The sequence below is a fragment of the Lissotriton vulgaris genome, chromosome 6 (genome assembly GCF_964263255.1).
Source record: "Lissotriton vulgaris chromosome 6, aLisVul1.2, whole genome shotgun sequence".
NCBI lineage: Eukaryota > Metazoa > Chordata > Amphibia > Caudata > Salamandridae > Lissotriton > Lissotriton vulgaris.
This window is the reverse complement of record NC_141694.1, coordinates 1,687,064,575-1,687,092,324: the sequence shown is the minus strand read 5'-3', so window position 1 is coordinate 1,687,092,324 and position 27,750 is coordinate 1,687,064,575. Positions and strand designations below refer to the sequence as shown.

Here is a 27,750-nt window from a genome sequence, read left to right as displayed (position 1 = left end):
TGTCACATGCCAGACTTAGGCTCCAACCCCTTCTCCGCTGTTATTCCTGGCTGTCAGAGAGGAGCAGCAGCGCTGTCCGTGCACCTGTGTCTCTAGGCGGTTACGTTAAAGTGACGCCAAGTGACCCGGAAGTGAAAGGCAACTGGGGCTGAAGCAAAAGTGAAGGTTCAGCACTCGGCTCTTTCTTGTTTAAGAGCATTACTCGATTGATTTTGATCAGATCACATTTTAGATGGGGGTAGTAAAGGCATGGGTGTAATATGAATTAAAGCACCCCCTGCTGTACATCATCAGGATATTACAAGTCACCGTGTTCCGTGACCATACAATAGGAAGGAGACCGAAGGCAGAGTTCCATTTAGTAGGTCAAGGTATGGTAGGCCAAGGTGACTTACAATATCCTTTTAATTAAGGACAGGGGGTATTTTAATCTTTATAATACATCATCACACAGCCAACCTTTCCAAAAACGGATGAAAACCTTGACGTCTGCTCTATCATGGTAATTTTTGGTCAGAAGAATTAAAGCAGAATCTGTACTGTGAAAATAATCACACCAAAAAGCAGTATGCAATTTCTGAAAATAATATATTGCAACCAGTCTAATGTAAGTCAGGCCAAACATATACGGAGGCTCAGATTGTGTCTAAACATGCAAAGATTTTAGCTGTTTCCATGAACAGCTCCTTTCTGCTGATCACTTCTGTTTAGGAAAACATATCAGAAGAAGAGAAAGCAAGTTCTCATTGTTTAAACGGCAGCGACAATTATGCTCCAAGATCTGACTTTCATCCTAGCTACTGAATCTGTCAGGTCGCATTGTAAGGTTAGAACTCAACTATAATAAGTTATTACAGTTGAGAAGCTATGTCATGTCTTTATTACACGTGATTAAAGTAGTCAGAACTCACCTGTAATAAGTAACTTAGAGACATGCTTTTATACTCTGACTCCAAGGGCCCATGTAATGTGCATGCTTAGAGGTTTTAGTTGTATGCATTCCAAAAGTATCAAAGTGATCGGGCCATTGAAGGAGGGTTATCTGAAGCAAAATGTGTCTTGACAAATGTGCAAACAGGTTTTGAGTTTTCAAACTTCCTATATGCCAACCAACATCTCATCTCTAACCTATGAACAGATTCAGGCCATGCTCATTCACAAACATTTTGCACTAAAACTTCGTTTGGAGTTACACATGCTGATTGAAACTGGTGATCAGCATGAATGTGGTTTAAGCCACGTGTCCACTTCAAATAAGATATGTTTATAAATTTGCAATAATATCTAGCAAACAAGATGATTCTTTGGCAGAGCTCAAACTGGAACTCTTTGACTAGGACACTGGATGGGCACCAAAGTCTATCACACTACACCTTGGCCTGGAAAATCATCAATGGTTGCAGAGGTCAAGTGGATAATTTCCAAAAACAGAACCACATGACTTTCGACCACTTTCGTTGTAAAAGAGTGAGAAAAACAGCTGAGGAAAATAAAGCGTGTGCCTGCAAACAATGGCATGCACTGGCATCAAGATAAAAAAACAGTAAACAAGAGCACACCTTCCAACAGAGACAAGCCTTCCTTTTGGCTACCAGGCAATGGGCCCAGTGGAAGCACACAGTGATATGTGTGGAGTTTCTGATGCTAATCGGGCCACAGAAAGGTGCTCGGTCACTTCCTTGTTCACCGGATGACGAACAAATCAAATTATATTGACTCCACTGAGAAGTCCAACCCACTAGCATCCATTACGAGTGGAGAGCCAATAGCAAATCAATATGATTAAAAAAATGATCATCCAAGCCATCATAGGTCACATAAGAAGAGACCATTAAAAGGTGTAAATATATCACAGTATCCAATAGGACCGAAGAAATGGAAGGAGAGTGAAAGACCAGCACATGAAGTGGTTACTATAGTTAACCCTACGCCCGTCTTGGTGTTGTTGCGTCCAGGAATCTCTCTTATTCACTGAAGAGACCACAGCGAAATATAACAAACATGACTGAATGATAGCACTACTCCTACTAATGGTAGATAACATTCACAGTCACTATCAGTGCATGGGACACTGAAAGAAGAAACAGAGGGGTAGGGTGGCACTGCTCTCCAACATTTTATCTTTCAAAGGATTAGATTACTTTTGTTGAATATCCCCCACTGTCAGGCAGAAATCACAAGAATAATTCACACCAAATTAATACAGATAAGCACCAGCAACCCTATGTAGATTGTCATTTTATTATGCAGACAATCCACCTCCTTGAGGGGTGTTCAGTTGTCCGGCACTCAGTGTGGACCTGCCATGGCATCACCCTAAAAAACGACATTACATTTCTTTTCAACTCTTGCGACAAATTTAGGCTGTTCTGTAAGCAAAAGACAGCAAAGTGTTCTCAGTAAAAATGCTCGACAATGGAAACAAGACCCGCTGAAGTAGTCTGTTATAATGACACTCCCAGTCTTATGGTTGTAGAGTGCATAGGATTATTTCTCTCGAGTACTGGGTACTGCAGGTCACTATAACTTTCCCCTTTTTTCTGTTTGGGAAAAAAAACCTCTTACAAATTAATGACTGATCCAGTGAAAAGTGCCATCTCTGGAATTGCAGGGTGTATTATCAGAAAGACATCAGTATGGATGGTCCTCAAGAAGACTGCATCTTCTGCTTGCATCCCTATTACTAGAACCCTGCAAGACAAGGCTGGGAGATGGCTAGCATACTTCCAAAAACTGTTAATTCGAGTTACCCTCAAAATATAAAAGCTTCAGTGACAAGTTGCTCATCCAAGAAACAAATCTAGACACTATTTGTGGTACTTGGAACTCTTTTCCAATGTAGAACCAACATTACAACCCGAATTCTGAGGCATTCCGGTCCGTACTGCTTTCAAGTGACATGCAAATCAATGACAGATAGATTGCTATGATACATGGTTATTTACCTGTCAGTGCTGTTCTATGGCATTGTTCTATTTCATAGTACAATATGCAACCACTTTCCTTTCCTAAGTGGATGGTCCCACGGGGTTTGTCCTTAACATGACAACAATTATAGATAAGTCACTGTGGAAAGAAGCACTGCTAATCACCGTTGTTTGCCTAACAACCAAACAGCATGGAAAGCCGGATGGACTGCATAAGAAAGGCCAATGGCATATACATCACTGATGCTCATCCGCTTTAAGGTGGTAAAAATAAATCTCAGGGTTCGGTAGAGAATATTGAAGAAAAACCATGAGAAATAAAAAAATATACCAATGCTGGAGTTCTAAGTTTACTAGCAAGTAATTATTTCTTTTAATGGTTCACTGCAACAAGCCACAGCCACAGATACTGGTCCCTTCAGTGAAACCATCCTCAGTAGGGAAGATGTGCTATGCCCCGTCAATCCGGTCTATTCTATGCGCATTAGCTCCAGCCTTAAGGCTGTTTTTCCAATGTTGGCTTGCTAGAGTACAAAAGCCTTTGACACATGATGTGTGAGGGGGAAGGAAAGATACTGCTGAACAAACCACATTAGTTGCCCTGTCCTTATGGATGGATTCAAGCAACAACTTCCTGGTTGAGACAATGGTCACTACAGACCTCTAGCTCTTCAAAGGACAGGACTAGAACAGTCACTAATAGATGGAACCCAAATCAGATATGGGGTTTTATCCACATAACTAATGTCAAGAAGTGTACGAGATTGAGGCGACAGAATACAAAAAAAGGCACTGTACAGGGGCGGCTTTAGGCATGTGCAAGTTGTGCACCTGCACAGGGCCACCAAACCCCAGGGGCCACCACGCCAATATAGATCCTTAATATAATAATCTTCTGAGGATGGATACATATTTGAGTGGCAGCCCCTGGCAAGGATTTGGCGGCCTCCGGCTCTGTTCCACTTCCAAACACCCTGACCCCCCTCTTCACTGGCCGCCGCGCTCCATCCCGCCCGGACCCCCTCTTCCTGGGCCCCCTCCCTACGCTCCCTGCCCAGGGCCACCATGAGCCTAGAGCCGCTCCTGCACTGCAATGGACAGAGCAGATTGATTTAGGTTTCTGCTAAGACAGACAACAATTCTCATTGTGTGCCAAGTCGGTGAATGAAATCATTACCCACACAAAATTTGAACTTTGGCTATGTGGTCAAGTCAAAGAATCAGCATAGCTTTCCCCATATGATCTTTTGTGATGAACACTCCCACAAAATAGCTTTTATAAAATTCATACGGTCATAGAAACCATTTATTTATGAAGGTATGAGGTCCACGTCTGCTACAAAGGTCACATTTCTAGCTAGAACACAAATAGGGAATTTAGACAACCTCATGGGAATATAGTACATTACAACGCAATCTATTACATTGCGTGCTTTTACAATGCAGTCGTTACAACGACCGCGTTGTTACTACGCGATGCATTTACATCGCAAATCATTACACAGACTTGCAGTAGGGGGGGTCTCTGGACTTGGGAATAGTATTATTTACTAATCCTACTCCAGTTTGCGCAACAGTAGGGAAGGTGTTGGAATTTATTTCCAATACCTCAGCGCCTCCTACAGCAAGAGGTTTTTAATGACTTGCGATGTAAATGCATCGCATACTAACAACGCAGTCCTTGGAACGACTGTGTTGTAATAGTACTGCCATATAATGACAGCGTTGTAAAAGCTGTTTCCCCCTCATGGCGTCCAGAGCACTGCTGATCAACGGGAAACATCTAAAATCAGTGGATACCAGAGTTTTACCCTCGCTAGATCCCAACTAAACCAGTGCCTCTCTTAATGCTATCATACACCCTAAATAATCATATTACAAAGAGAAGGTCAAACTGGACAACTGTGCCTTTCCCTATGTAACAGTAGCCATGACACTTGACCGCATCGGGTCTGGATCCACTCACCTGTGCAAAGAGGATTTCAAGGGCTGCATTATCTGGGTACGACAAGTGCTTTGAAAAAAAGTGATGAAGTGCAGCGATGTCATTCTGGATCAGCTCTCTCTTCTCATTGTCCAACTTATCCATATCTGGGGACAAACAAAAAGAGAATTACACTGCAGTGAAATTCTGTCTGCCAAGGAAGAAAACTAGGCTGCAACGTAAGACTTGCTCTATGTTTTTATCACCTGCAACAGGTATTATTGCATACAGTAGAAAAGATGAGGAAAACATTATGCGAGCAGCCAATACATAAAAAACCTTAGCCTATAGCAATTTAGACGCTTTTCATTTTGCATGAACTTATGGAGGGCACGGAGTGGATTGCTGGGTCTAAGAGAGGTAGATTTGGCACACGCTTCCTTGCCGACAAGACCTCTCAGTTAAGGGATGCCTCAAATAAATACGTCTTTGATTAATTAATATTTGCATATAAGTTAGGGTGATTCTGCACACTAAAAAAAAGAGTTTCGTTAAGGTAGCTACATTAGGCCTGAACTAGGCCTAAACTCTATCTTGGATTTCCATATGTGATTGCGTTTTCCTTTCTCACTTTCCGTATGCATTCAAAATGCGTAGACGTGAACTGCTTCTGTAGCAAAATACCACACTTGGTGAACTCAGCCTTCCTCGAATGTAACAATCCAAGGTTTTTCCACTCTCCCTGACTATGTCTCTGAGAGCCTATTCATAAAATACGTTTGCCATTGTTTTGTGTGTAACAAGATTTGTACTGTCACATCCGATGACATTAGTTCAAAAGTGCATTCTATAGGGGCGTGGCCAACAGCATGGCGGAGTGAGACGTGCTTCTGCTCGGCACCCGGTGTCCTGCACAAATCCGATGTTATAACGCTACCAAAACTTCCAAAAACCTAAAAACCGGCGACCGGACCAGTTTCGACACCTTTGCTGCCTAGGTCTCCGGAAAATCCTGTCGACTGAGGGCGCTGATCGGTTGCGAGGAAGCTTCGCTGGCACGAACTCCCTTCCCCAAGATGGCGGTCGGGACCGCTCCTGTAGCCCGAGTGTGACTTCGCCCTGGCCTCGGAGCCTGCGGCTCTTGGAATTCCTTTGCCCTCGAGACCTGGGGGAGAGCCCGGCCGGCAGTGGAGTGGCCCCCGCGCCCTCCCTCCACCCCCTCCCTGGTGGCTGCTGGCCGAGGGGCTGGGACGGCCGCTGACTGAGGCGGCCGAAAGAGACATCCGGCGGAGGACTGCCGCCCGACTGGGGCCTAGCGGCGGACCGTGCAGAGACTGCGGGAGAGCTGCCACGGGGGTGGGCCGCGGGACCTGCGGTCCGGGAGAGGCCGGGAGACGGAGACACCCGGAGGCTCCAGCGGTGGACCTCCCGGGGCCAGTGCCTTGACCACCCGCACCTTTGAAGCCTGCCCTGGTGGGGCATACGGCTGGTCGAAAGGGGCCCCGCCTGTGACGAAGACCACTCATCGCGAAGGGCCCTGATATCAGACGGCAGCCGGACCTCGCAACTCCTACACCGGTAGGTGAGTGAACGAGTGCCCTCTCCCCCCCCCCAACCCCCCGCCCCGAGGAGCTGGTTGGGGCCCCCGACCGAGTCAACCAGGGCCCGCATCCTGAGCCACTGCTGGCTGTTCGCGAGTGCCGGGGGGGGGGGGGGGGGGAACGTGCTGAAGAGGAGGAGGCCTCTGTCCCATAGGGAGACCCTGGACTACACCATCTGGGGGTCTGGCCTGCGGCAGTGCTTCTTGCCCCGGAGTCTCGACCCTGAATGCCTGCGCCCCTCCCGGAGAGGCCCGCGCTGCGAGACGTACCTGAGAGCGCCTGAGGTACCCCGCTGAGCCTACCAACCGCCTTGGGTGCCTGGGGATCGCGCTTCCTGAGCTTCCACGAGCAGAGTTTCTTGAGGGCCCTCCAACGCTGCTGACTACGAGGGAGAGAGCCCACTACCTGCGGCGGGTCCGAGTCGGTGCAGCGACCCCACTGTTGGTGAGACAGGGACACGCGGATACAGTCTTGGGTCTCCCCCCTGCCCTCGCCGCTCGGCCTGTGTTCCGCCTGCGGTGGCCCACTGGCCTGGAGACGAGTGGGGCGAGCTCCCCCCCCCAAATCCGGCCGCCCCAGGCAGCTCCTGACCACGACAGAGAGACGAAATGGGGAAAAGAGATCCGGCGGCGAGACCGGAAACCATCGAGAGCTATGCCACGACGCGTGCACAGAAGGAGGCGACCCCGGTGGCGCTGGGCACACGCACTGACACGGCCATGCCTCTAGAATGGATCCAGGCCGCTAGGATGGATATACAGGACTCTAGAATGGCGTTGGAGACTAAAATAAGTGAGGTGGGTTCTGAAGTCCACTTGCTACGCCAAGACTTCAGAAATTTGACAGAGAGGGTGACTACAGCGGAGACCAGACTCTGAGAAGCAGAAGATTCCCTTAGCACCCTCCGAAAAGACATGGCGGAGCTACAAGCTTCACACAGACAGCTGCTGTGGAGGGTGGACGATGCCGAAAACAGGGCGAGGCGCAACAACCTACGCTTTGTGGGCTTTAGAGAGGGCATCGAGAAGAATGATGTAGCGGCCTTTCTACGTACCTGGCTTACGTCGACCTTTCAGCAGGCCCAATTTTCGAACTGTTTTGTCATTGAAAGAGCGCATAGGGCCCTGCTGGTGAAACCGCCGGAGTGGGCGCGACCGAGACCGATCATTGCACGCTTCCTTAATTTTGCGGATAGGGACCTCATCCTGCGAGAAGCCAGAAAAAAAGGGGAACTTAGAATGGAAAACACAAATATCATGTTATTCCCGGACTATAGCCAGGATGTACAGAAACAACGACGCTCTTATGATTCAGTAAAGGCAAAACTGCGAGATCTGCACATATCATACATGCTGCTCTTCCCGGCAAAATTGAAAGTTATCTTTAAAGGCAGGTCCCACTTCTTCAATCGACCGGAGGAGGCCTGGCAATGGTTAGAGGAACGTCTCCTGCTCCGCAAGTCGAGGAGGAAGGTCGCAGAATCCGATCCGAAATGGCGGCAGCCAACTTCCGGAGGAGCCCTCCCAAGGCGCAAAGGTCCCAAATTCCGAGAATGAGAAGATACTCGCACTCGTCGCCCTGCCCGGAGCGCCCCGCGACAGGCCGGGGGGAACGGGGCCGGAATGCGTCTGTATATGAGAATCCGGTGCCGGGGTCCAGGTTCAGCAGTCTGGCACATCATACTGGCGCAGAGGTGGAAAACATGGGAAGTGAACACATGTCTGACGTGGAAGAATCGACTGACCCCTCGCTACACCCCCTAGTCGTAGCAATCCGAGAAATGGAACAAGGAGCGACTGGCACAGCGGACGATCATGACATGGAAACGCAAGATTCCCACTCCTGAGGAAGTACGGAACTGATATCCGAAACAGCAGTACACCGCTGCTGGGGGCACGCAAGTTACAAGCACTTTTCTTCCTGTCTTGACTTATACCATTGTTAGTTGGTTGGTTTGTTGGCACCTTTAGTGGCCCACGCGGCAAGGGTAGGCCCGCCCCGCAGTTAGCTGGACTGTCGAGTCCTGAGAGACCCGGTGGAAGCCTCAGTTAAAGCCTTTGAGATAACCTAGTTGGGGTTGCTAGTGGGAGGGTGACAGACCTTTACCACCTGAAAGGGATGTATGACGTTACAACGCATGCTTTTACCACGCATGCTGTTACAACGCAAGTACTACAACGAAAACCTTTACAACGCATTACACTTGGGGGTGCTGGATAGTGAATAGTTTAATTTACTATTCCAACTCCAGTCCCCGTGGACACTAGGGAAGGTGTTGGATAGTAAATTAAAACTATTCCTTATCCTAGAGCTCCCCCAGTGTAATGCGTTGTAATGGTTTTCGTTGTAATACATGTGTTGTAACAGCACTGCGTGGTAAAAGTTGCCTTGTAAAGGTTGCATACCCCTGAAAGTCCTGTAAGTCAATTGTTGCACGGATGGGATGGACGAGAGGAAAAGGTGGGGAGGGGGAGGTGGGGGTTGGGGATTTTCGAACAGTTTTGCAGAAGGGAAGTTGGGAAGGAGGGGAGGGGAAACAGTTAGTTGAACACAGTCATGTACATGGGCGCGACACGCTACACTCCTACACCAGGAACCGCCCACACCGTCTTGATTGTACCCTAGAATGGCAAGTGAATTAGCAACGCAACCTGCAGACCACGAGAAACTCAGTGTCCTGACATGGAATGTGAACGGACTTGGTAATAAGATTAAAAGAGGACTAGTAAACGCTTACCTTAAAAGAATAGGCCCAGATATAACTTTCCTACGGGAAACCCATCTTAAGGGTACCAACTGCTCCTTCATAGCCAGGGGACGCCATAAAGTTCCGGCACACGCGGGGTACACAACTGATTCCAGATGGGTAGCAATCATTATAAAGAACACCTCCCCGTTCTGTACTGCCTCGCACTTGGATAGACCCACTGGGGACCTGTGTAGGGGTTCAGGGGATATGGCGTAGACACACATACACACTGGTATCAGTGTACGCACCCCCCAAACTACAGGCAAACACACTTAAGACATTGGCCAACATACTTCTCGACACTGCTGACACCATTCAAATAGTAGGTGGAGACTTCAACGATGTTATGGACAGAGGGATGGACCGATCCGGGGTGCCACCCACGAGGGAGACCCAGACCCCCCTAGCCCAGATGATTACTACTATAGGCCTCACTGATGTCTGAAGGTGGCTACACCCGGGCCAATTGGCCTACTCTTTTTACTCGGCCGCACATAAGGAATTCTCAAGACTGGATTACATATTCATGTCCAGACAGGACTTGACCGTAGATACTGCTGCGGAGTACAAGGCGAGGGGAATATCTGATCACTCACCGCTGCTGGTGAAAGTGGGTCAGAATCGGGGTAGTGATGGGGCCACCTGGCGCCTTGCTGCATGGGACCTTAAAATTGCAACGGTGCTGAGAGGTGTAAGAGCGGATGCACGGGTGTACATAGCCGAGAATGAGGGTTCAGTTGACTCAGGGGTAACCCTTTGGGAAGCCTGGATACCTGTGATGAGAGACAGAATACAAAATAGACTGGGAGAGGAAAGGAGAAAACTCCAGGGGGAAGTGGCTGCAGTTGAACGGGCCATAGTAGACTTAGAGAGCGAACATCTGAATATGAGAAGTCTCGAGACTCTACGGAGGTTGGTGGATACACAGCGCCAATATAGGGAACTTGTGACTGATGAGGCAAAGACTCAAAACCTGGCCACCCTCCACCGCCTGTACGACATTGGGGATAAGTCAGGCAAACTCCTGGCGTGGCTTAGTAGAAAGGAGCGGGCAGCGAGATGGGTGGAACATGTCAGAGATGCGGAAGGGGTGCTAGTTAACACATTGCCGAGACTTTTGCTACCCACTATGAACGCTTCTACACCGCCAGAGACTTAGGCACGTGTGAAGCAGCTCTTCAATATATGGAACAGACTGATCTTCCCTCATTAGATCCTGAGGCCCTTATGACGCTCGAGGCGGACATCACGGTAGAAGATGTCTCTGTAGCCATTGCTAGACTAAAGTCTGGAAAGACACCGGGACCAAATGGTTTCCCGGCAGAATTTTTCAAGTGCACGGCAGACATTTTGGCGCCCCACTTGAGGAACCTCTTCCTAGGAGCATTTCAGGAGGGGAGGCTCCCCACAGACCTCTCCATGGCGACAATCATCCCAATTTATAAAGAGGGCAAACCACGGGAGGAATGTGCATCCTACCCACCCATTTCCCTCCTGAATACTGAGGTCAAACTACTCGCGACTGTCTTGGCGCTACGATTGAGGTCGGTGATCCCGGACCTAATACATTTAGATCAAACCGGCTTCCTTCCAGACAGGGACACTAAGCTAAACCTTAGACGCACCAACAACTGGCTGCAGGAGGTGAGAGTTAGAGACCCACCACACTGGTTTCTCTCCCTTGACGCAGAGAAAGCCTTCGATGCGGTCCACTGGCCGTTCCTGGAGGGTGTCCTACAAAAATTTGGCTTCGGCCCTAAGTTTCAGACTTGGGTACGGCTCCTCTACACCACGCAGCGAGCTAAAGTTAAGGTAAATGGGAGACTGTCACGCGAATTCCAGATCCAGAGAGGGACACGACAAGGCTGCCCTCTGTCACCCCTCCTATTCACACTCACCATCGAGATCCTAGCAGCTAGGGTCCGGCAAAATCCAGGGATCACTGGATTCAGAAGAACCGATACGGAACTGGCCCAGGAGAAGCTATCCCTCTACGCGGATGATGTACTCCTTTACATCACCAACCCGGAAACCACTGTCCCGGAGCTGTTCCTTGAACTGGAATGCTATGGTAGATACTCCGGCTACAAAATAAACTGATCCTATACGACCCCAGGGGCGGTGACCGCTGGACGACTTTGCCAGGGCAACTGATTACGACAACGGAGGGCTTTCAATATCTCGGGATTTACATCACCCTTAATAGGAAACTCTCGCTACAGAAAAATATAGAGAGGATCATGCTGAATTCCACAGCTGACATGGAGCGCTGGAGACAGCTACCACTTACACTCTTAGGTCGAGCGGCCATGTATAAAATGATTATTCTCCCCAAATATTTATACGCCCTACAGAACGAATACTATGTACTCCCGGAGACGCTGCTGCATAAAATCCCCTCGGATCTTAGGGCCTTTCTCTGGCTAGGTAAACAACCTAGAATAGCACTGACCACTCTCCAAAGGCACCAATATAGTGGAGGAATCTCACTCCCGAACCTAGAAGCCTACTACTGGGCGGAACACATGACCCCAATTAATGAATGGCTACATACCCAGGCAGACCATCCCACTTATGCCCTAGAACGACATAAACTGTCCCCGCACAATCTACTGTATTACTTATACGGAGGCTCCGTACGGAAGCCACTGCTTCCAGCGACTCTTATAACATTACGTGCATAGAACAAGGCCACGAAACGTACCGGCTGGGAGAAGACACCCACCCGGCAGACGCCACTATGGCACTGCACGTGGCTAACTGAACTTCATAAACTCAAGGGATTTAAACGGTGGGACGACATTGGAATCTCCACTATTGGAGATGTGATCGCTAAGGGGGAATTGAAATCCTTTCAGGCCCTGAAGTCAGAGTTTGGGCTCCAACACTCACAGCTCTTCAAACACACTCAGCTGCGCCATGCCTGGAGAGCACAAAACATACACTTGTCAGGGCTTCCAGAATATGCACCATTGGAGGGTAGACTCCTGCAGGAGCAGATTCAGGGGAAGGCGGTCTCACTCACCTACAAAACCTTAACCAACAATATGCTAGGGGATCTGGCCAAACTCAGAAATACTTGGGAAGGTGAGGTGGGAGCACTTAATGACCTAGATTGGGACATAGTGTTAATGCATCCCCGAGAGGTGGCGATTAAGTCTAGGCTCCGCCTCATCCAATACAACGTGCTCCACAGAACCTTTTATGATAAGGTGCGACTCCATAAAATGGGGAAAATAGAGGACACTAGATGCCTCCGATGCCACAGAGAGGGCGGAGATTTTTATCACATATTTTAGACATGTGAGGTGATTCAAACCTACTGGAACCACATCTTTATGGAACTGAGGGAGATATTGGAGGTTCCACTTGCACAGGAGCCCAAGCTGGCTTTACTGGGAATGACTAATGACGTAGACCTACCACGCCCTCTCCTGATTTTCTTGGTTCTGGCCTTAGTGGTAGCCAAAAGAGACATTGAGAAACACTGGGGGTCACCGACTCCCCCGGAGCTGGAGGAGTGGAGAAGATGGCTGGACCTTTACATGGCTGCCGAAAGAGTGACTTATAAATCTAGAGGGTGTCCTAGGAAGTTTCGAAAGGTTTGGTCCAGGTGGAGACACTACCATGGTCTGGATGGGGGGCTGGGCGAGAGAAGAGCTCATTACCAGTCTACAAGTCCACACGAGCGCCGGATGGTGGGCCTGGGAGGGGACGCTGAGAGATACCTGTTCATCGGATGGATGGACACTGCACCTGTATGATATGAAACCTAACAGAAAAGTATGATTGTGGAGGGGCGGGAGAGGGAGTAGGGGGATAAATGTTGCTACTTACATGACTGTACTGTTGAGTTATGAACAAAATGCAAATAAAAATATTTTTTTTAAAAAGGTGCATTCTATAGTATTACATTTAGACGATTGTGCTAAATAGTGTTTAGTTTTATTTTGTATTGTGATTGGTTGAGCCTGTGTAACATTTAGTTCATTTTATGCTGACTAATATTGTTGTTGTGAATCTGGGGGTGAGCCATGAGCTGCTGCCCTGACTCTCAGAGAGCAGACCCTTGTCAGTCTGTCTTATGCTTTAGATTTAAAATAATGTTCATATTGTCTCTGAGACTGATTCTATGTCAGACCTCCTTGTTGCACGTGACTAAACATTATGCTAATCCCTTTTATTTTATATGATCATATTCTGCATCAATTCACTAACTATATTTTTGCCTTCTGTAATGATTCTTTAATATTTTAATATAGCCTTATAGCCCACCGTAGAGGGCTATACCCGCTATTAAAGGCCCTCTCCAGCGTTAAAGGCCCCGAGCCGAAGGCTCTGGACGCCATGAGGGGGAAACAGCTTTTACAACGCTGTCATTATATCGCAGTACTATTACAACACAGTCGTTACAAGGATTGCGTTGTTAGTATGCAATGCATTTACATCGCAAGTCATTAAAAACGACTTGCTGTAGGAGGCGCTGAGGTGTTGGAAATTAATTCCAACACCTTCCCTACTGTGGCGCAAACTGGAGTAGGAATAGTAAATAATACTATTATAATACATTGGAATGTTGGAGCTCCAGGCTTATACCAGCCATTATAGGCCCAGAGCACTGTATTGTTTTCAATGGAGCTCCCAACATTCCAATGTTCTAATATAGCCTTATAGCCCGCCGTAGAGGGCTATACCGGCTATTAAAGGCCCTCTCCAGCGTTAAAGGCCCCGAGCCGAAGGCGAGGGCCTTTAACAAGGGAGAGGGACTTTAATAGCGGTATAGCCCATCTACAAAGGGCTATAAAGCTATTAGAACATTCTGTCACTAGAGGACAGAATGTTCTAACAAAAAAACAAAGCCTTTATATGCCCAGAGCACTCCATTTTTTTCAATGGAGCTCCCAACATTCCAATGTTCTAATAAACCTTTATGGTTTTCAGTTTGTTGCCGACTCAAGGCGGCTTGTTTATTTAGACTAACCTGCTGTCATTTAATTAATTCCCTTTCAAGTTCTGTTAGGGGCATATTACCTCACTTACTGGTGAGGGTAATCCTGGCCCTGTACCTGCGCAGAGGTTTTATCTATATTTTATCAGATTATCAAAGATTACATCATCACGTCTCTTAAACTGAGCCAAAATTGATAACTCATCAGTCACACCATACCAAGCCACAATAATTAAAATTGTCATTTGTGTCAGGATGGATGATGGTCCTTCAGCTAGCAGACCTTTTTTCACCTTATTCACTTTAACCCCTTTCCCTTGCATTGCCATTGGGTGTGCTACAGCATTGTTGTCCTTAACAGTAATTTTAGTATATTGAGTTTTTACCCCCAAAGATCACATTTATACATACCACATCAATAAAACGACAACTATTTACAACCCACCACCGCCCTGCCCAGAACATCTTTGAGCCGCTCTGTCCATATAAGACTAAATCAATAAACAGGCCTAGGCATATGCAATGGGTGTGATCCCGTTTCCAATGCTGCAAGGTAGGAAGGCTCTTCCTGCCTTTGAATTATAACATGCTTCTTGGCATTGTAACGTCTGAACTTTGTGTTCTTCGGGCACCGGCCACGTCTGTTTTGTCTATTAACAGGTAGGTCTCGGGAATTTGCAAAGCACTTAAGCCAGCATACATGCTTGCATGGTTTAGTTCCATCTTCCTTCTACACCTCGCTAACTCCTCTTTCCTCTGTTCCTTCATTGTTTTTTACTCCATCTCCCGGGTTGCTGTGCTTAGGGAGGTTCAAGAAGAGGGGTTGATGGGCATGCTGTATACAAGAGAAGGGCTAGGACCAAAGACGTGATTTTGCCTAGCAAGAGTTTCTTAATTTGTCATACCTAGCCCCTTTTACGTCACACAAGATGTGCCCCACATACATTATCATTGTGAAGCAAGGAAATTGAAGGCATCACAAGTCTAGAGCATACAGACAAATTTGTTCCTCAGCAAAAAGCTGTCCAAACTGAGAATGAGCTCTCGAGGGATAAGCCATCATGTAGTTCTTACAGAAGAGGTGTGTATTCGAAGTGGGCGCCTTACAGGTCGCTTCCATAGCATTTCTTTTTGTTTAAACCCATTGACGCTACCTTCGGCTTAAGGCTGCTACCATCCCATAACACAATACAAAGCTGCACCCTTTTGAACAGGTAAGAGACTACTGGAAGTCTACATAATTATATTAAACTCCTTTTAGCATCCACGGCCTTGAGATTTCTTTCTGCTTCAGAAGAGGGATTAGCATCAAAGATATGAAGATGCATCGCCACACACCTCATGTAACAGACTTGGGTACGCATGGGTTCCTCCTTGGATAACCACTTGAGGGTCACAGAAGAAAAAACCACAATCCCAAATCATAGGCAGATTGGTGACCTGAGAGACGTAGGTTTAGGAGGTGACCTGATCTTTTACCCTGGGCAAAAACAAAAATCTCAGCCTAAATAAATAGCTAAGGCAAAGAGACTAGAGCACAACAAAACGAAACATGGGTACAGGTAAATAAAACAGGTAAAGTGTAGTGTTATGTAAAGGAAAAGTACTCCTTAAGAGTGTACGTTCAATAAAAATGGAAAGCACGGGTTAAGGTAACTAAAAAAGAGGCAGGTCTCTCTCTTAAAGAGAAAAGCACGTGAAGATTATATGCTAACATTCAAGGGAATGAATACAAGTGGAAAAAGAAAAATATAAGGAACGACAAAAGGAGGCGAAAGAAAGCACAGTTATTCGTGACATAAAAACCCAGAGATTAATGCACAATTAATAATAAACATACAAAACCGAGATTACACACGGTGAAATTAATCACACATGATTAATCTTAGGGTAAATAATCACCCTGGGAAACACATATGGGACTGTTTAGGAAGACTTTTAAAAAAATCTCTAAACAGTTTTCTTCTATAAGGAGTTGGAAATCCACTTAAAAATTCCCGTGTGCGTCAATCACTCTCATTTAGAACTGAAAACAATCTACCTGCCAACCAACAGAATGTCTATTAATATGCATGACATTGGGTAAATCGTTCGGTTCAGAGCCAGTGACTATATCCCACTTTATTTTGTACATAAATGTCATTTAGATAGCTTTCACCCTACTTTAATAATTGATAAATTATACTTTTGCAGATCTTTGTGACATTATGTTGTTGTATTAGAAACAATGTGGCCAAGCTCATCGCTCAAGCGCAGGGGTGTAACAATTTATCCTCCTGAAACAGCAAAGGGAAGACCTTACAACTAGAAGTAGGCCCTGGAATTAGAATCTAGCGGGCCATACCACTCACTCGGACCTCTAGCTGTACAATATACTATACTTATTAACTTGGGCATTAGGGGACTGGCCAGAAGGTGTACAACATTTATACAAATCTGATTCTTAGGAATGCATAAATTAGCAAACCCGGATCCTTAACCCCTTTGGTGCGTCGGATGGCCAGAGGCTGGATTACACTAAATGTACCTATTTTATCCATTTGATTACTTATCATTTTAGTCACCATTTTACCTTTGGATGGTGATGTAAAATTTGAATTACAATACATCAAACTGTTTCATTGTGGGGTTATAAAAGTGTTATTCTTTAAAGTAACAACTTTGCACAGACGCTACAGCTTAATTGCAGCTGTCATACTGTATCTACACTCACCTTAAACATTATCTTAGTTGAATTAGTTTTTGTCTGGTTGTCCACCCAACTCTTGAGTGTTAAGGAGCATATGGAAGCCATATTTCTGTCTCAGACTAAATAGACATTATTAGGTGGTCCCAAAAACTTCTCATAATTGGGAAAAGGCCTGACAAGCTAAATGACTGGAAGCCTGTGAAGCAATACCTTGTAACTGTTAGAGCTCCCATCTGCTCTAATCTTAAGGGTTTGACGTTTGCACACCAAGTTGTGATTTTCTTTTCTTGAGAACACAAGGCGGAACTGGAACGGAGGCTACCAAATTAAAACAAGTCTCTACTGTTAGTCAATATTCCTGAAGGATTCACACCATGCTTGGGACTAAGTTATAATAAACAACTGGAATGAGAATTAAGGGCATCTTAATTGTAAAATATGTGGGGTTGTGTCAGTTTGACATATTAGATTCCATTTACTCCCCTTTAATTAATAGTTATCGTTGTAGAACATTCAAATATGCTGAGGTGGTATAAACTCTGTACAAGGTCACAGAGATGAACACCTAAGTGCTATAATGAACCTCATTAAAGTCCCAGATCCCACTGTGCAGAAAGGGGGCCAAAATGACTGGTAAACAATTTGAATACTCTTTCCAAAAAATGTTGTCTTCAAATGTATAGTCTTTCTATATGAAGTCTTTTTATTGGTCAAACATTAGCATCTGCTGTGTATTCAACAGTCAAGAAAAACTCTCTAAAGTATCAAAGCAATTTCCAATGCATTTCAGACTTAATGTCCTTCATCAGGGGGAACATCTGTGACATGAAAATATACATGCTCACTAACATAAGTCACAAATACATATTATTCATTCTCACTAATAGAAGTCAGAAAACGTGATACATTTTTTACCAGAGAGGATATTTTAAAAACATAATTCATAGGGCAAAATGAATGAAAAGACTATCGCACACTTAAAGGTAAAAAATGAAGCACCATCATTTACACGAAAAGTTACCACCACCAAGTGTTCTCCACCACTGCACAACCGAACAAGCAATTCCATATACACTTGCGACTGTTAACTTAATCTGTAATGTGCCCAACCATGCATAGCATGCATAACTAAAATTCAAGCAAATTGCTAGTTTCTAAAATATTAATTTGCGAAAACTCACTGTGTTAACTGATTCCAAAAATATAACGCTCTCTCTTGGAGAACGCAATGCGCTAATGTTGTTTGCATCAAAAGGACCGCTGTGTACGGCTTCCCTATTTCGAAACAGCGATCAAGTGGTGTGTATTTACTAAAATTATTCCGCAATCCAAACTTGTTGAGTTTTATGCAGTTATATAAAAAGCATGCATGAGCAAAATTAAAATCGAATGAGGTTGAAAAGTGAGGCCCAAAACTAAGTAAACACGTGCCACCAAACTGAATGAAACGAAGGCAACTGGGGTGGCCATCTTTAAACAAAATTCAAACTATAGTTACAAGCATATAATATTGTCGCAAAGTAGTGAACATTTGACAATAAGCTATAGACGATCAATGTATTAACTCACATGAAGTAGAAAATAAGCAAACAATCCTCATCGTAAATGTACCAAAATTAACAATATTTCAGATACAGTGTTTAACAAACATCAAAACAAATATGATTTGTGTCAGTCTGCTCACTGCTAAAGTTTGTTTGCCTGACATAGCACAATGTTAAACAATCGTAAGTAAGTGACCCATGAAGTGAACAATGTCTCAAAACACAACAGAAGCAGTGAATGTCTGCTCTGGCAACACTACAGTCCTTCGTTGACATGTGACGTAATCAACATTATGATGACTGTAAGGAAATATTTGTCTAGTTTCCTAAACCAGTCTACACAGAAGTCCCAATTTATAGGTCCATATATGATGAATTTAAGATGCAATATGAGATTATGCCACTTAATGGACTCAAACAAGAAACAAATGGGTGACATAAATGCTACTTTAGGCCTTCAATCTTACAGGGAGCGCTGGTATACTGCAAATAAGCCATATATAAAGCCAATGTACTCATCTTCAAATGTGTTGCATTATTGGTACCTGGTGGAATCAATAACTATCATTTCTCAGATCATAGGCATCATTAGGATTAAAAGTCCCATGCAATATTGTGTAGAGATTTTAAGGATTTACAGATCTAAGATATTCTACCAATAATTTGTCAAACTCAAAACAATGGCCATGGATTGAAAGCAATGAACCACCATTATACTTTGACATTGGCCACATGCAGCTCGACAGCAGGTACGAAAGAGGCACAAAATAATCAAATTATTTGCATGAACAATAAACCATGAAAACATAGTTGGGGCATCCTGTAGGGTGATAAAGATTGCTGTAAAAAGTTTGCCAAAACTGGAGTAAACCCTTGGGTGATGGGGGGGTGGATGATCTTTAAATGTGCACCTTTTAAAATATATATTTGAATCACTTTCGTACCTTAACAGACAATGGAGAATTCGCCAATGTTCTTCTAACGAGAAGGTAGAACAGGACTACTAGTAATTTTCTCTGTATTTATAGGCAAGTATTTCTATTCGATTTTACAAATCACATGAATTGACACATCTACTTACGGGACTCAAACTCTTTAACAGATAATAATCTTTCAGACTGTGTTCTCTCCTGGGTCATTTTCTGGGAAAGAAAAACAGTTCCATAGTAATTAATCATGTTTTAGGGCACAATGTGCAGAACTTGGTACTCATAATAAATACAAAACACAGCTATACTTCCGCCATTCATGAGAAAAAGATAATTTCCAAGACACTACAGGCTGCACTATTAATTTTCTGGCCCAGCTCCAATAAATTGGGCTAAAATTCCTAACTTGTTGAAACAGATTTAAAATGTCAGTTAAAGCTCTTAAAATAAGATTACAGAAAAGAAGCAAAGACTTCCAAAATATGCAAATCGCTCTCAAAAACAGCCTAAAACTCAGTTGTTTTCATTCTATCAACATTTTATAGGGATACAGAATTCAAGCAATCTGAAATTTAGACTGAGCATAGCCCTATATAAAGACATATTATCTAATGTATGCAGGATCAGTTAGTTTGGAATTTTAGGTAAATAATGTGCTATTCAAGAGAAAATGGTTCGAAACTAACCCATGACAGAATCACAGCAGAATGTTTTCAATATTCAAATTAGGTTAGAGCACATAACGAAAATCATTAGGCTTGGAATGAAATGACTGCATCAGGAGAGGGTTCCACAGTGAAGTAAAAGCTATGAAAACAAGCATTTGCAATGCAATAGGTCTCGCATTATTAAAGGTTGAGCTATTGGCATTGCTAAATAATGCAACATCAATAGCTCAAACTTTAATAATGCGAGACCTATTGCATTGCAAATGCTTGTTTTTATGTTAATCTTGACAGAAGTGCAGGATTGCATTGCCCTGGACACGCACACACACACACACACACACACGCACACGCTTTGACATACACAGGCAAACACACACACACAGAGATGCTTTCACATACACAGGCAAACCTACACAAGCATGCACACACACACACACAGATACAAACACACACGCCCACGCACACACACACACACGCATACACGCCCAGGCATGAGCACACAGGCCCAGGAACGCTCGCACACACACACACACACACAGATGCTTTCACATACAAAGGCAAACACACACAGATGCGCACACACGCCCCCACACACACACACACACACTGATGCGCACACAAACACTGATGCGCACACAAACACTGATGCACACACACACAGATGCTCACAGATACACAGGCACACACACATAGGCAGGCACATATACACAGATGCGCACACACATGCAGGCACGCACACAGATGCATTCACATACACAGGCAAACACACACAGGCATGCACACATACACAGATGCGCAAACACGCCCAGGCACGCACACACCAAACACACACACATACATTCATGTTTCCGGCTGCGAGAAACAGTCATTTCCAAACTCAAAAAGTAGAAACCCTAGCAGGTACATGCATCAATCTCGGCATTTGCGATTCCTTAATTGCGATTTTTAAGGAATCGCAATTAAGGAATTGCAAATGCCTATGCATTAAGAAATCGCTAAATAAATTGTGACTTCTTAGAATTCCTTAATTGCGATTAGCATTTTGCGAATCGAAATTAAGGAATCCCTTCCCATTCATTCCTATGGGCCTTGAGGCCCATAGGAATGAATGGGAAGACAATCTCAATTTGCGATTCGCAATTAGCTAATCGCAAATTGAGATTGCGATTTTAAGGGTGCAGGGGTGTCCAAAGGACACCCTGTTGCACCCCTGAAATCAAACAATGCACATATGTTGTGTACACACATGCCCTAAGGGCATGTGTGTGCACAACATGAAAGTTAAAAAAATGCACAAAATTGCATTTTTCTAACATTTCGCAAAATTACCATGAGGTCCAACCTCAAAATTGCGATTCCTTAAAAGCAATCGCACTTTAAAAAAAATCGCAAAAATTGCGATTTCTTCACTTTTTGGATAATGCATCCCAAATAGTGATTTGGGAATCGCAAACTGTCGAATTTTGCGATTCGCACCGTTTGCGATTCCTAAATCGCTTGATGCATGTGCCTGTTAGTGCACAATTTGCACCACAGCTGGGATTCAGTCTTGGATGCAAATTTCTTTTGCAGCACATCGGGATGTACACGGCCCTTGGGATACAGAAACAGTGTCCATCAGTAAACAAGTAACACAGATTAGGAGGCAAGGTCAGCTTTCAGACTGCAGAGCTATCCCCACGGTTACATAGCCAATGTGCACTCACACGATGTGGGGAGACGCTTGGGAACCTATAGATGCCCGATAATTTTATGAAATGGCAGCACCGTGCTCTCTGGCACCAATGCTGCTCCCTTCTAGAATTAATGGTAAAGTAGGGCTGCCTGGCCGCTGTCTGTGAATTAAAGGGCAGCACAGTGTTCCCTGGCCCCAGTCTGTGAGCGCCTAGAGGCTTCTGAATAAATGACAGCACCGTGCCCCGTGAAGATGAAAAACACCGCTGTGCCCTGCATTTGAGCACTTTGTATGTCTACCTAGAGACACTGAGACTGTAATGCTATGGTTTGGCTTGCGTCACTTCTGCTGGGTGTAATGGAACTGCATGGACTATCGCCACCTCACTAGCTGGGGGTCAAGGTTCAAGTGTAATTACCACCTCACTTCCTATGTAGAGTCGCTGCTGCTCGCACCACGGGAGGCCTCCTTGGGGAGGAACTCACCCTGGCTGCAAAATGTCAGGGGTCATAGGAGGAGCTGATGTACATAAGCGAGATAGCGGAGTGGGTTAGGCACGTGCAGTAGAGATGGCGTGAAACTCACTGTCCGTACCCCACTGCTGGCGGTGACTGCCACCCAACCCTCAGTTGGGCAGTTAGAACAGCAGTTAGTACCGTGCTTTGATTCCGAACGTGTAAGCGCTATGCAGACAACATTATGTTTTGATATCTTGCCTAGCTTATAATGGCCCAATCAGAGGAGACAGACCTCTGGCTTGCTACAGTCACACTGAGTTTCTCTACCCAGAAATTGCCCAATAAGCGGCACGCACACATTGAATACAGCGTTCAGCCTCCGTGCACAAATAGAGAATTTCACCTGTCTGGCAAAATATTCTGTATTTGTATTTTTGGTGTGTAATTGTGGGCAGCAGTGGTGGTGGGTCGGTATACCAGTTCAACTTGGAAATGTTAATACCTTTCTCCCTTCGGATTGGAGAAGTTAAGTGCAACTTTATGCACTGAAAGCGATCGCTCTTGTAAAAAAAAACACACAAAAAACCACGCCCGCGAGTGGTGCGCACGCCACATATGCTTTCAATTATCGCGCCCGTGTCTGGGCACAATAATTGAAACCACATGAGCTTTGGTGCAGGTAACAGACACCAATAGGCCATGGGCGGAGAAATGCGCCCGCCTTTGGCCTATTGCGTGCTCTGTTGAAACAAAACATGCACTCAAAGCCAAATTACAGAACACAAAATAAAAAACACACGCACAAGCGTGTAGAATTCCAGGGTACATTTCTGAACCACAGACTGGCGCGAGCCCTAAAAAAGCAACTCCATTTTCCAAGCAGCAATTAGTAAAAAGACAAACTGACATTTGAGCTCTTCCCTTGATCAGACAGCAAATGTGTCAAGATAAAAACCAGATTGAAATGCATCTTTATTGCTCATTTACTCTCTGGATGAATAGGATTATGTTCATTCGCCAGAACGGACCAGTAGGTGCAAAACATAGCTCCACTTGATACAATCTGACTCGCTGCTGCGAGTGGGCAAGCATAATTTTCCAGGACTGCATTGGATGGATATCGAAGTATTAATCTCTACTAGAGCTACGTGAAAAACAACAGGGGGTGTATCCAGAGATCATAAGATTACTGCCATGGATACACACACATCCACAGGGGGCCATCTTTCAAATGATTTATTGGCCAAAATAACATTTTAAGACCACTGCCCTCCTACTGCACAGAGGAGCCTAAATGGAAGCAAAAGGTGGGAAAGTGGCTGCATGGGAGGGTGAGATGGTGGTGGTGGTGGCAGAGGGTCGAGGTGCAGTGCAACAGGATGGAGATAATTTTTTTTAAAAGCCATACAGGATAGAGAGGTGCAGGGGAAGCAGTAGATGAATTGGGAGCAACACAGAGTGGTGGAGCAGGGAAAGTGAATGAGGACTTAGCACACAGAGAGAGAAAGATATCACATCCACTCCCGCAGAGTGCTGAAACTAAAAAAAAAAGTAGTCCCCTGAATGCAAACAACATCAGCAGTTGAAAGACAGAAGTCAATCACTCAAAGCACTTTGAGACTAAAATGCTCCTGGACGGTAGAAACACACAAATTGGAGGAAAGCCGCCACTGAATCAAGGTCAGACAACAAAGCCAACCACTACCCAGCCTGTTCAGTCTCCAGCACCCGTACATTTTAATACATCACCCCAATACTAAAATACTTACAAGGCTCCCTACTGAGGCCTTTTGCAAACTACTTACACTTTGCCTCGAAACATATCTGGATGCTTGAAGCATCTTAGAAGTACAGAGATTCTCAGGCTTCAAACTAAGGATAGGAAAACCAAGTCAGAAACATCCCACCCCTTCATAGGAGCAGAACACACCCTCTAGAGCATCGCACTGTCATTTGCAGACAACACATTTTCTAATGAAATGGACACTAAATTTGCACAGACATTCAGTTTTACTGATAAAACTAAATTGCACACTAATGATAAAGTAGGGAAATCGAGTTAAAGTAAATATTTATTATTTGCGCTTCAGTAAAACAAAGTGTCTTGCTTTGTTTTGATCCCATTGCTTGTTTCTATCACATTTTAGAATTTCAAAAAATGTGCCTCTTTGTTGCTTTCCAAACTGCTGAATGTGTACCGTTTATGTGAAGGTTTTTACATGTTGCTGTGTGTTGGGAGAAAATGATTTAGAGTACATCCTTTCATTTCACAATCAATGTAGCCCAGCAAGATTGACACATAATTCACTTTATTTTTTTTCCCCCTTGACTGAACACTGAGATCAGTTGGTAGATACCAAGCACCACTGTTGAAAATAAAAAAACAGCAAGTTGTCAGAAGACATTGCCTGACACCGAAGCGCAGCAAATGTCCACCATAAATAAAAAAAGTTAAAGGCATCTTTATATGTTGCTCAGACTTTCACGACTCACCACAAATCGGCTTGCTTCCCATGGTGGGTTGCGATCCATAGTTTGAAAAACACTAGAGTACAGGATAATCAAGTATGATGGTCAGGCATTGACGGGGGCGGAGTGGAGCAAGTGGTGAAAGGGGTGTGGGGGGTCGGTTTGAAGGGGAAAAAAATAAAACTTATCTTAAGGTTCATACAAGAGGAGCGCTATACTTGGAATTCACATGGAGTTAACCGAAAAATACTTGCATCATGAGAGCGTTCAACTTTTCTTTTTTTAAATGGGTCACTCGGGGGCGCCGTGTCATTGACATGATGGTAAATGTCACAGATTTCAAAATGGAAATGTTACTCATAAGAAAACTTGGCTGCCCTCCATGGCCAGGCAGGCACTCTCATCAGGTACACTAGTGCTGCAGACCACCCTGGCCAGCCCTGCCTGGTTGCAGGTCAGAAAGCGAGCTCGGTGATTGCCACTGTTAGGGACACCCAGGTCCACACTTCCCTACAGAGGTATCTGGTTTGGCACAAAATGATTTACCTGCTGCGCGTTCCGTTTTTCGTCAGTTCCTCTCACTTAGCGGCGCCTTGACCGATAGAAGCTGAAAGACCTGTGACCACCCATGCGAAGGCGGCCACTCTGAGAAAGTTAACGGTGCCCCCCTCCACCACTTTCTCTCGAGCACCGCAGGTCTTGTATGTAAACTTCCGCCGCGGAGAGTCACGCGGCCTCTACATTGCGTCACGAGCGTGTCGTTTTCCATGGCACCCTTGACAAGTACAGACAGGCTCAGAGCATGCTTTGCACTCATTGGTTACTGCAAAAAATGTGAACAGCCTCGCGAGCATGCCCATCGCTTACCCGATTGGGTCACTGTCAATCTGTCCTTTAGTGTCTTGCTCTGGACGTATCGTGTTTTTGTTGTTTTTTTAATTTTTGTACCTTGGTCTTAACACCTTAGCTGCGTGTAAACATCCCTCCCCAGTGCTGCGCTGTCCATTGGAACCAGTGCTGAATGGACGTCCAATGGTCGTGCGCAGCACTGGGGAGGTAGCGCTGCTGCCGACCGTTGGCCGTCAGCAGCCCTTAAGGGGTTAAATACATGTATACACTTTTGGATTTGCAGGCAATCGTAAAAAAGACGGAGACCTAAATTTAACTGCAAGGTAAAATCAAACAGGGAGGGGCCGAGATCAACACAAATAATGACGAAATGTAAAATTACATTGCAACAGAAACGGATATGAATAGACGGAAAAGTTGGAAAAGAAAATGCATGATCGAAATTAAATGGGGTGAAATTAATATGACAGAAAGAAGGGCTGAAACAATGGCACAGACGGAATAACATAGAAAGCCATAAGGGAACAAGTGGCGCGCACGTCACGCCTGTGTGGGCACAATCATAGCTCCACCCACGGCATATTGGTGTCTATTACGCGCCTGGTGCGCGTAATAGACACCGATAGGTCATGGGAAGAGCTATGCGCTTGCTTCGGGCCAATTGCGCGCAGTCCTTTTAACAATAAGACGCACGCAAAGGCCAATGGGGGAGCTGAAAAGGAAACGCAAACGCACACGCACGAGGTCAGCTTGGATTTCCCCATTTTTACCTACTATAGCTCACGCGACTTGCAGGTCACCGCAGGTCGCGAGACCTAAAAACACTTTACCGGTGAAAGGCAAGATTTGACTGCATGGAGACAAGCAATTTCATAGGACGTTATAAGGGAAGAAAAAACATTTAAGACAAAGGAGCTGCATTGCTGATCCACCAGCTACAAAATATATAAATTAGTCTAGCTGAACGAAGTTAGGGATAGCCCCAAAGTGTCTTACTTTTTCTGAGATCCTCAAAGAAATACACTAGTGGAAATCAAGGTTAGATGACCTGTCACAATCAATCAGAATCTCGTGCATGAGCCTATTCCCAACTCTTTATAGAGAAAAGTCATGTAGCACTACTGAACCTCTGTATTTCAAGCTAAAGTTGAACTCTGCACACGGTTAAAGTAAACAACTGGAGGGTGAATATTCTCAGACCTTTTAAATACCCTTCCTGCCGACGGAAAAAGGCTCCTATTGATGCAACTTTGGGAGAATGTCTAGACCAGGTGTCTCCAACCAGTAGCTTTCAGCTACCTGAAAGTAGCTTTTGTGTGTGCAGCCCAGACTACTAAATTAGAAGCTTTTGCTTGGTTGAATTACTTATATAGACCAAAATTGGGAGTGTGTATTCACAGCGAAAAAGTGTGTATTTGTAGAACTGGTAAGATTATGCTTGAAGAATATCCAAAATATATTTAAAGCTGATCTTTGATGATAAATCATGTGGCATTGGGGAGGCGGGTCTCATTACTAATGTTATTACCTTGGCACCAGGGGCACTGCAGGGGAAGGGGCATTGCAGCTGCTATATATATTACCCATGCAGACGCATTCCAAACTGACAGAGCATTTGTTATTTACCTTACTGCTGGCATCCCTATCCGGTGCACTGTGATCACTGCTAGAAATCTCACTTCTAGTGGTTACAAATGCAATCTTGTGTGATGTGTCCCTATTACATTAAAATATCAGTAGTAGCTTGGGATGATTTTCATTGACCATAAGTAGTTCCTATCACAGAAACGGCTGGAGACCTCTGGTGTAAAATATGCAAACTCCCTTGATTTGGGTTTGCAAAATTGCTACTCTTTGGAAGTGCTATACTAGCTGGCAATCGAGGACAGTATATTTTAAGGTCCAATGTACCAGCATATTAGGAATAAGCTTAAACCATGCACCTCTCTGCACCGCATGCAATCATCTTCATTTTTCCTTTCTAAATATTTCAAGATTATATAGGTCTTGGCAGACACAGGCTTTAACCTCTTTGATACTCATGACAAGGTCAGCTCGTCATGGGTGTTACCTGCGCTGTGCTTATGACGAGCTGACCTGGTCATGAACCTATAATATTCTGAGCTTTCAGCGCAGGAGGGGGAAAAGCCTTAGCATCCAAGGTGTTAAACCTTAGAATGATAGGGGCTGTACTTAAGGGCCATGGGTAGCAGGAGTGGGAAATTAGTAGAGTGAATGGGAAAAGGTAGGCCTCAGGGTTTCTGGTCAAAAACACAATCAATCAGTACAACACAGGTGCATGAGGAGGGGTGAGGACTGG

At 44.9% G+C, this 27,750-nt stretch overlaps 1 protein-coding gene across 1 annotated transcript in view; it reads right to left on the bottom strand.

Moving 5' to 3' along the window:
- The window catches only part of SMYD2 (SET and MYND domain containing 2), a 263,828-nt gene that overhangs the window by 101,337 nt on the left and 134,741 nt on the right, over nucleotides 1–27,750 (bottom strand). Inside the window, exons 4-5 of the mRNA XM_086927896.1 lie at nucleotides 19,464–19,524; nucleotides 4,894–5,018 (exon numbers count right to left, since the gene is read on the bottom strand). Coding sequence (XP_086784022.1) covers nucleotides 4,894–5,018; nucleotides 19,464–19,524 — 186 coding nt within the window. The remainder of the gene's footprint in view (nucleotides 1–4,893; nucleotides 5,019–19,463; nucleotides 19,525–27,750) is intronic.